Here is a 10,700-nt window from a genome sequence, read left to right as displayed (position 1 = left end):
CTCGCAATTGTTGGATATGAATTCAAACCATAACCAACAATGCATCACTGTAGCTCTTGTCTCAAAGTACTGCCATGACCTGTCACATCACGCCATGACTTATTTTGAATTTTTTGGTGTTTTCCTGTGTGTATTGATTATTGTGCTCCTATTTTGGTGGTTTTATTACTTTTTGTTGGTATTTTCCTGTAGAATTTTCATGTCTTCCTTTGAGCGCTATTCCCCACACCTGCTTTGTTTTTGCAAACAAGTTGTGCGGACGCTATCCTTATTTGTGGGGTGCTGGAGCCATTGTTAATTGTAATCGTAATTGTCATGTTCGGATGTACTTTGTGGACGCCATCACTGTAAGTCTTTGCTGTCGTTCAGCATTCTATTTTTGTTTACTTTGCAGCCAGATCAGTTTTAGTTTCGTTTTGCATATCCTTACCTAAGCTTCAATGCTTTTTCATAGCGGTAATCACCTTTGGTTTATTTGTGGTTTAAGCTGTCATATTGTGATCACAACAAACCATAGACATCTACAACATTAGCCACTTGCTTCACCTACTGATATAGAAGACTATATAACATGGTGACTCTGCCGAGCTCTGGACAACACCGACACAACAACGGCACATTATTTGCGGATTACAACTACTGGTTTGCAAAAAAATATTTTTAAGCCCAAATAGGTGAATTTAAATAATTTCCCACGGCACACCAGACAATATCTAGTGTGCCGCAGCACAGTGGTTGAAAAACACTGGCATAGATAGTATAGGCTACACGTGCAGACTTAGGCAACAGCAACTCTATGAAAGAACTGAAAAGCCTAAGTTACTGATTCTATGTATCACCTGCTGCGCGTGTAGCTGGATCAGGCCATAGTATTTTTTTATGAAGACTGGCGTCGGACCCTACGGAGCAGTGATGAAAAGGTGGGAACTTGCGGATAGTGCCTCCTGCAGGTGTGGGGACCCAGTCCAGAAAGTAGTTGCCTCAAACACCGGCCAAAGAGTGGCCAACAAAGTCTGACTGACTTGGACGATGACACGATGACCTCGCTCGCCTCAACAGAGCTCCAAGTCTAAAGACACACAACAGAAGGAAAAGGCCATATAGTATCTCTTCCACATCACATGTGCAAGATGGGAAGGTGTGTGTAAAGCATTGGGTATAATATTTAGCAAAAACTTGAAGCAGAATCTGTGGAATGATCGAGGGTGTAATATGATAATATTATGCGTAATATTAGGCAAATCTGCACTGTGTTTTTGCTTACTGTGTGAACATTTAAAATGCTGTGTGTAAGCAATGGGAAAAAAACTGCGACACTAGACTGATATCACTTTGGTGTCGACATTTGTATTGATCTATGAGGCAATGTCACTGTCATGACACACATGGGCGTGTTTACGACACACCTGTAATCTAACGTTAACCTGCGCTCATTCGGAGAGTGCCGCGGGATCCTTCACCGCGTTTATTCCCCTCCAAATACACAAATTGGGCAATAGGACAAACTTGGAAGGTAAACGTGGACGCTAACTAAAGGTGCTATGCCGTACGTGTAGAGCATTGTGTCGCAAACGAGACGCCCAGGTGAGAAGATGAAGATACAACTCCTGCTGCCTCTGACCATCGCCGTGACTGTCGCGTTGGTGGTGGTCATGAAAACTCGCAGAAGTGAGCACGACAAAGAGTACATTGAGAATCGGTTCAAGCGCATCAAGGTGAAGGTGACTCACAGCTTGCTGGCAGGATACCAGGAAGAGAAAATGTCCATTGAGAACCAAATCCAGGAAAGAAACCAGGAAGAGAAGTCGTTGAAGGAGGCAGCCGAGTCGGCAGAAGAGAAAGCACAGAAGGCAAAGGCACACGTGGAACCATGCCAAGGAGCTGTGGTAAGAATGTTTGAAACATGACAATAGTAAACATCCTCTGTAGGTCGGGGGGTAATTTTTATTGGCTATTGTCAATTTCGAAAAATAAACACAGCAATCAGAGCTTTAAAGGGTTGAGTGCGAAACTTCCCCTGTCATCATGAAATATTAATGATAAGATACATTTCATATTACTTGTCCTCTGAAATTCAATTACAAAACCCAAAACCAGTGAAGTTGGCACGTTGTGTAAATGGTACATAAAAGCATCCATCCATTTTCCCACCGCTTGTCCCTTTCGGGCTCACAGGGGGTCCTGGGGCCTATATCAGCTGCATTCAGGCGGAAGGCGTGGCAAAAAAGACTGAGAAAGTTGAGTGCTCATCAAACACTTATTTGGGACATCCCACGGGTGAACAGGCTAATTGGTAACAGGTGGGTGCCATGATTGGGTATAAAAGCTGGTTAGTAACGACAGTCCATTCTTACTTCTTTAAGTGCTAGTTAAAACTCTACTATGCAAAGCGAAAAGTTATCAACAACACCCAGAAACGCCACCAGCTACGCTGGGACCAAGCTTATCTAAGGTAGACTGATGCAAAGTGGAAAAATGTTCTGTGGTCTGACGAGTCCACATTTGAAATTGTTTTTCCGTACCAAAGAGGAAAAGAATCATCCACATTGTTATAGGCGCACTCAAAAGCCAGGATGTGTGATGGTGTGGGGGTGTATTGGTGCCCGAGGCATGAGTAACTTACACATCTGTGAATGCACCATTACTGCTGAAAGGTACATACAGGGTTTGGAGCAACATATGTTGCCATCCAATCAACGTCTTATTCTTTTTCTGCTTATTTCAGCATGGCTTCATAGTAAAAGAGTGCGGGTACTAGACTGGCCTGCCTGTAGTCCTGACCTATATCCCATTGAACGTGTGGCGCAATTTAAAGCATAAAATACGGAGACCCTGGACTTTTGAACAACTTAAGCTGTGCATCAAGCACAAATGGGAAATAATTCCACCTGAAAAGCTTCAAAAATATGTCTCCTCAGTTCTCAAATGTTTACTGAGTGTTGTTCAAAGGAAAGACCATGTGACACAGTGGTAAAAATGCCCCTGTGACAACTTTTTTGCAATGTGTGGCTGTCATTAAACTCTAAGTTGATGATTATTTAAAAAAAAAAATAAGTTTCTCAGTTTGAAAATTAAATGTCTTGTCTTTGCAGTGTAGTCAATTGAGTTGAATTGAAAAGGATTTGCAAATAATTGTCTTGTTTTTATTTACGATGTACACAAAGATAAGCCCCAGCACCCCCCACGACTCTGAAAGTTAAAAGTGGTAAAAAATGGATTGATAGATGGACAACGTGCCAACTTCACTGGTTTTGGGTTTTGTAATATGTCCCCCCAAAAACAGAAACATTTTAACATGTAACCTTCTTCTAATAAGACATAACAACTTGTAGATATAATGGTAAATGAGTTATACTCGTATAGAGCTTTTCTGCCTTCAACGTACTCAAAGTGCTTTGACACTATTTCCACATTCACCCATTCACACACATATTCAAACACTAATGTTGGGAGCTGCCATACAAGGCCCCTAGCCAGAGTGAATATTGAAGTGTCTTGCTTAAGGACACAACGGACGTGAATAGGATGATGAAAGCTGGGGTTCGAACTAGAAACACTCAGGTTGCTGAAACGGGCTCTCTACCAACCGAGCTACGCCGTCCCCCAAAGATAAGAAATATTGTATACAACCCACAGTAGAATGTACCATCAACAACTACAGTAGTTTTATGATGTAATGTAACAATAAGATACAGCAGTTACCTTGGAGTTTTGACTTTTTTGTTTTGTTCTTCCAGCTGCTTCTCTGTCAAACACACCATCAGCACCTTCTCCATATTTTCATGAATAAATGTCCGCCATTTAGAAATTATTGATTTTGCTCTGGGCTGGCCTTTTATAGACTCCATCTGCTTCAGAATCGTGTGACTGTTATTGTAAAGTGCTACGATCCAACTGCCATCCATCCATCCATCCATCCATTCATTCATTTTTCAACAACTTGTTCTTTCGGGGTCGCATGGGGTGCTGGAGCCTATCTCAACTGCCCAACTGCCTTTTATTGTTTTAATTAATGACAAATTTTAGTACAAAAAAATATGACAGAACAGTATACCGACATTAAGTATTATACACTTTGTCCATGAACAAGTTTCTTTTCACGGAAGCACATATTTATTTGTACCAAAAACAATGGGGAAGTAATTGTGATGATGAAGCAAATAATGATATTATATCAATTAGGGCTGGGCGATATGGCCTTTTTTTGATATTTTGATATTTTTAGGCCATAGACGATATATAGCTCGATATTTTGCCTTGGCCTTGAATTAACACTTGATACATATAATCACAGCAGTATGATGATTCTATGCGTCTACATTATAACATTCTTGTTCATACTGCATTAATATATGCTCATTTTAAACTTTCATGCAGAGAATGAAATCACAACTAAGTCAATTGACCAAACAGTTATTAGCAGGTGACTTTTCAAATGATGCTACATATTAGCAGTAATGCTACTTTTGGTAGCAACGCGTGTGCCCCACACTTGACGAATTAAAGTTGTCTATTTGACATATTCCCGCTTGAAGCCAAAACACTGGCGAAAGATTGACCACGTGGTGTTTTTCTTGGGAAATAATTCTTACTTCATTGGTTACCAGATTCGCTTCTTCTTTCTTTCGTATTACCACTCGCACGGCTTCTCTAGCATCACAGCTAACGTTACCCAGTCTGCTACCTCTCGGCGTATGCGTACGTATTTGACGTATGAAGTGACAGTATATGACATATGTAAGAAGGTGCGCTTACACTCCTGTGAGAAGGAGACACAAAAAGGAGTGTTAAGAGCCTGTAGTGTAATGCCAGCAGCTAAAAGCAACTGCGTGAGAACTTATACTCGAATATCACGATTTAGTCATTTTCCATATCGCACAGAGACAAACCCACGATATATCGCGTATATCCATTTATCACCCAGCCCTAATATCAATACTATGTGAAAACAACTCTCTTCTTGGTACTGATAAAAAGAACAAAAGTCATGATTTTCCTCTTCTCTTTTTCCTTGCAGAAAATACTAAATGATGAGGCGATGGCACTCCAGACAGAATTCAGTAATCTGCAAGGTAAGTAAAATAATGTCACTTCTAAGCTTACACTATAGTATTTGATAGTTACTCTGATACTAATAGCCTGTAACCTCCAGTCAGCTACAGTACCTGGGTTGAAACATTTTTATAATACAGTAGTACCTCAGGATAGGAGTTTAATTGCTTCTGTGACACAGCTCCTCCCTCAAAAAACTATTGTTTGCAAAACAGTGTTGGGTGGAACTGAATGATGCAACTTCCTGTAGACCATTTGACTTATAGAAGATTCTGTAATTTTAAGAGCGACTGATGGAAAATGTAGGTACGAATTGTAGGTGTGAATTTTAAATAAAGAGATTTTCTTGATTTTTTTTTTTAGAGAAAATACACTTAGTTGCTGTATGTCACGTTTCGGTAGATCAGGGGTATCTAAACTTTTTTCAGCGAGGGCAGCACAGTGACAAATCAAAGGATGCAGTTGCCATTTTGATATTTTTCCTTTTTAAAACCAACATCAGAGACTTTGAAAATCATTTTACAGCCTGCCTGTCAGCTTTGTGTAATTAGCGTTTGAAAAATAAAAAATACAAATTCTAATGATTTTACACCCGTTTGCTCCATTATTCCACTTTTAATGATTTTTTTTTGTAATTGTTTTTTTAATTATTTTAATTTAAAAAATTAGAATTTTTCGGCGTCCGTTTTAAAAAAAAACAAAAAAAAAACAACAACATTATTTTCCGAATATGTCTCCTGTGGGCAGCGGCATAGTGGGACAAACATTTTGCCCTGGAAGTTTTAGTCCTACCGCATTCCCAGAAAGTCCTGGTTTTTATACTATTTAATTTTCGATTCATAAATGGGAAACAAATTGTTTAATCACTTATTTTTAGTGCAGAATAACAATAATAATAACATTGAATAATTACAAATATAATAATTACAAATAAAACCAAATGACGGTAGGCTTTATCCAGTGTTCAAGATAGTTTAAATATGTTATTTAAATTGTACGTATAGAATATGTAATCAGATTAATCTGCAGGACACTTTGCATGATGGAACTGGCTCTTGAACAGGGTTTCTAAATAGAAACTTTCATATAATGAAGCAAGTATTTTTCATAAGAAACAGTATAAACATTAATAATGGGTTCCAGCCTCTACAAATGTCCATATTTTAAGTCTGATAAATGCACAATAAAAGTATGAATCAAACAAAACAAGGGGGTATTGGATCAACTTTCAATTTAACAACAAAGTCAAAACAACTAGTTGAACTGTACTCCTTTGTAGCCGCCCTGCTGACACACACGCACACACTGGCATTAGCCCTGTGGTGCACTCGCAGTTTGATATCACAAAATTAATGTTTTTAAATAACAAAACAGTGAATCTTCTTGATGTTCAGGGTAAGAAAGGGGGAGGGATGTAGAGGCAGTGTCCTGAGTGTTTTAAACCACACATTGCTTCTCCATTGCTTTATTTGGAATGGACACAAAGTAGCACAGTAGCTAACAGCGGTGCTGCTGTGCAGACTGAACGAGCACCGGAGATCGATCAGCCACCCACAATGGATGTGCTGCTGGGCACAAAATGTCTGCGCTGCGAGGCCCATAATAGGTGAACTAACAATTCCTACACATAGACAAGGTTAATACAACCAAGCATGTCAAAAAAGTTTGTACAATGAGGGGTTCGTAAATCAACGTCCCACTGTACTTTTCATTTTGGATTTTTTTTTTACTACTACAACTGCTGTAATTGTATTATTTATTTAAGCAGGGTGCAATCGTTTGCACGCAATATGTATTATTTATTACTCATTTTTATTTTTCTTTGTTTTACTTTTGTTGCTTTATGTATGTATGCTGAAGTGGCAGCTGTTTTACAGAAGCTCTATGCTCTTTTATAACCTCCTTTGTGTTTTTTAATGTTTCCCTCTTGTTTTCATGTGTTTTTACCCTGTGCTAGAGAAAGAAAACAATAGAGGAAAATGTTTCTCTATAAACCACCGTATAAGCTAACTGTAAAAATTATTTTTTGAAGCTATATACAAAATATAAATGATGAAAATGAATAAATAAATTAAAAACTTTCTGCCTGCACAATGAGTGGTGGCACTTTTGGGACTTTTGGCCTACTTTTAATACATTTTTGTGGACTTTTTGGAATTTGCACTGCAACCACATAATTTCCCCATTGTGGGATAAATAAGGTTAATCCTATCCTATGTTATTCATTTTATCAAGCTTTTATACATTCGAAATGTTCTATAGGGTCGCATATAGCACGGATTAGGTGCAATGGCCCACACGTTGTCTTGAACTAGTTGGTCATTGTTACTTCCAGGTGAGAACAGCAAAGAGAAGGCCGCATGGACTGCTCAACTGGAATCGCTGAAAAAACAGCTACAGAGTCAAAGTGCCATATGTGCTTTTTTGAAGCAAGGGATAGAATCTGCAAGGTATGGTTTCCACTTTCTGCTCATGTTTTTATTCACTAATTCTGGAAACGCTCATTATTCCACCTCATGTTGTCATGTGCCTAACCGCATTGCAACATATTAGTGCTAGTATTTATCCGCCTCTGCTCATTGAACTCAGAATGACAGGAAATCATGGAAAGAAAAAAACAGTGATAGCCTCACTAACTTGATGCTTTGCAGACAACTGCAATTACTAGTTTGTTTGCTTTCTCTTGCAGCAAGTTGTGTAGCAGTGAAGGGGTTGTAGAGGCTCCTAAACCAGAGGAAACAAAATCAGAAGAGGCAAAAGCAGAGGAGTCAAAACCAGAAGAGGCAAAAGCAGAGGAGTCAAAACCAGAAGAGGCAAAATCAGAGGAGTCAAAACCAGAAGAAGAAAAAGTGGAGGATTTAAAACCAGAAGAAGCGAAAGCAGAGGAGTCAAAACCAGAAGAAAATAAGGTGGTGGCTTCTTAACAGGAAGAACAAGAATGTATTGGTCTTACACAAAAAGAATACAGTATGCCCAAAGAATGTCACACCTTAAAATAGCACCTCATGTATTTTCATGTGGTGCCTCCACTTACATTACCACAGTAAATATTCAATCTCCACATGTTACTTATTCTTGTGAGATATATATCATGATTGGGTATAGATATTTCACTACCAAATACAGTGCCTCATTCAGCATTGTATATATTTTTGAAATGAAGTAATGGCAAAAATAAATTCTGCTTTTTTTGACAATAAAAGCTCTTAAAAAAAAGCAAATTTTAGCAACTTGTGTCAGTTAATATATATTTTTTAAAGTGCATCGAGCATTTTTGGCCCAGCCCAAGTTTTTTTTATTGGCCCTCATTTATGATTAGTGAGGTGTCAGATATCACAAACTTCTATTTGCCTTGTCACCTATAACAAAAAAAAAAGATTAAAAAAAAATAATTTAGCAAATACTGATGTACATTAAATTGGGTTCAGCATCTTTATTGCACAAAATGTATCAAAGTGTCCCGGCATTCTTTCATTTTTCAGTATGTGATCCCAAGTGAAGACAACCCGGATGTAAAAAGTAAGTGTCTATGGATGTTCACCCTCTTTGAACAGGCTGATCTGAATCAAGTGATGTAGTGTTAGTTTGTCTAATGGAGATCACCTATTTTTGTTAAAAATGAAATGCACAAAGTAATTTTAGTTTTGTTGTACACATTCAGTAGATAAACTAAATATACACACTTTTTTTTGTTAATCTGGTTTTAATTTTTTATAATTCTTTTTTTTTTTCTTAAAACAAAACAAAATCAGAGAAATTAAGTAGGGATCATTTGTTTGTGGACACAAAGTGCACTGCAGTAGCTTACATCAGATGTATTTAGACGATGATACTTATGACAATAGTTTTTAAAATAATAAATGTAACCTTTTGGTCATGTTTGACTTTGGCCCTGCTTTGCACTGCTTCTGAGTGACTGCATTCAAAAGTGCCCTCAGGCTGACAATTGGCCAATCACAGGCTGTCATTCTGCCCCAATAGGCTGAAAAGGTCATCACAGGAGAAGACACAGAAATGCTGGTGGTGGTCACTTGGGTTGCTTACTGTAGTCAGACAGACTTCACAAAGGGGAAAAAAACATTTATATGTAAATGGTAGGCTACGATGCCCTTTACTGCACGAGAAGGACACAGTCCTATTTATGTTTGTGAGAGGGCGAACACACCAAAGTAAAACATTTCATAAATCACAATAAAAACTTGCATGTATCATTTTTCTTTTACAGCATGTAGTGACTATTCACTGACTCAAATGACAGGAAACTGTTGCGATCCGCGGCACGGATCGCTTGTCATTTAGAGTCTTGAGTTTGTTTGTGTACTTCTTGATTTGTTTTTTGTCACCATGGCGACTTGATTTGTTCACCTGCTTATTTGCACACCTGTTTTCCTCAGGGACTCTATATAACCTGCCCTTTTCGTTTTCTCGGCCTGGCCTCGTAGTGTTTGCTTTCACGCAACCAGTGACGTTTGTATTTTGATGTTTGGACCCGATAGCCTCCGCGCTTAGCCTCTTTGTTTCATGTCGTATATTCGCTAAAGGTACCGTGCTTAGCCGCCTTTTGTTCCCCTAGCTCCTATGCTAACAAGCTTTTTGTTTTTTTCTTTTGGTACCGAGTGTTTTTGTTATTAGTCTGTTAGTTAGTTAAATAAATCATTATCTCTTACCTCCACGCTGTGTCTGTTGCCCGACTGCACCCTGGAAGAGCACCATTGGCACCAAGATGCCACCAAGACGTCACAGTACGAGACCAGCCCGAGAAAACGAAAAGGGCAGGTTATATAGAGTCTCTGATGAAAACAGGTGTGCAAATAAGCAGGTGAACAAATCAAGTCGCCATGGTGACAAAAAACAAATCAGGAAGTACACAAACAAACTCAAGACTCTAAATGACAAGCGATTCGTGCCGCAGATCGCAACAGGAAACAAAGCTTTATATTGAGTAAAAGGGAAAAAAAAGTGTGTGCGCTTCTATTAACACTGTAAAAACAGCACTTTAGAATATGAAGTAGGATTTAATATATATAAAAAATATTAATATAAATATAAACAAATATATACATAACTATATACAATCCAATCCAATCCACTTTATTTATATAGCACATTTAAACAACAATAACGTTTCCAAAGTGCTGCACAGCCATGTTAAAAACAATATTATGCTCCACCAATGACTGAATAAAACAAAACATGAATAAAAATAAAACCAATAAAAACAATATAAAAACAAATATGATTAAAAACTACTTTAAAGGGTAAAATAAATTAAAACAGTAAAATAAAAATAAAAGTGTATAAAAAACACAGAGGACAACAGAGGACAGAGGACCACACAACTCACGTAGTGTTAAAAGCCAAAGAATAAAAGTGGGTCTTAAGACGAGACTTAAAACACTCCACTGTGGAAGCAGTTTGAACATGGAGCGGCAGAGTGTTCCAGAGCTTAAGTCTGGTCTTGGGCACCACGAGCTGGAACTGGCTCTCGGACCTCAGAGCGCGCGCAGGGATGTAAATTTGGATGAGGTCCGAGATATATTCAGGTGCCAGTCCATGTAAAGATTTAAAAACAAACAGCAATGTTTTAAAATCAATTCTAAAATGAACAGGGAGCCAGTGCAAACTCTGAAGAATTGGGGTTATATGCT

At 38.3% G+C, this 10,700-nt stretch overlaps 1 protein-coding gene across 1 annotated transcript; it reads left to right on the top strand.

Moving 5' to 3' along the window:
- Positions 1 to 1,396: 1,396 nt before the first annotated feature.
- Positions 1,397 to 8,273, top strand: si:ch73-347e22.8 (translation initiation factor IF-2). Its single transcript, XM_061881937.1, has 4 exons — positions 1,397 to 1,886; positions 5,018 to 5,072; positions 7,388 to 7,502; positions 7,742 to 8,273. The coding sequence occupies exons 1-4, from the start codon at positions 1,593 to 1,595 to the stop codon at positions 7,974 to 7,976; spliced, it is 699 nt and encodes a 232-aa protein (XP_061737921.1). The 5' UTR covers positions 1,397 to 1,592; the 3' UTR covers positions 7,977 to 8,273.
- The last annotated feature ends 2,427 nt before the right edge of the window (positions 8,274 to 10,700 follow it).

Source organism: Nerophis ophidion, linkage group LG21, assembly GCF_033978795.1.
Source record: "Nerophis ophidion isolate RoL-2023_Sa linkage group LG21, RoL_Noph_v1.0, whole genome shotgun sequence".
Classification (NCBI taxonomy): Eukaryota; Metazoa; Chordata; class Actinopteri; order Syngnathiformes; family Syngnathidae; genus Nerophis; species Nerophis ophidion.
Note: the sequence above shows the minus strand (reverse complement) of the source record. Positions and strands in the feature narration are given on the sequence as shown.

Bases quoted from the DNA above. Each gene is read 5' to 3' on its own strand.
- si:ch73-347e22.8 (XM_061881937.1), top strand. From the start codon at position 1,593: ATGAAGATACAACTCCTGCTGCCTCTGACCATCGCCGTGACTGTCGCG. The intron at 1,887-5,017 runs GTAAGAATGTTT...TTTTCCTTGCAG, and splicing joins AACCATGCCAAGGAGCTGTG to AAAATACTAAATGATGAGGC. The intron at 7,503-7,741 runs GTATGGTTTCCA...TTTCTCTTGCAG, and splicing joins CAAGGGATAGAATCTGCAAG to CAAGTTGTGTAGCAGTGAAG.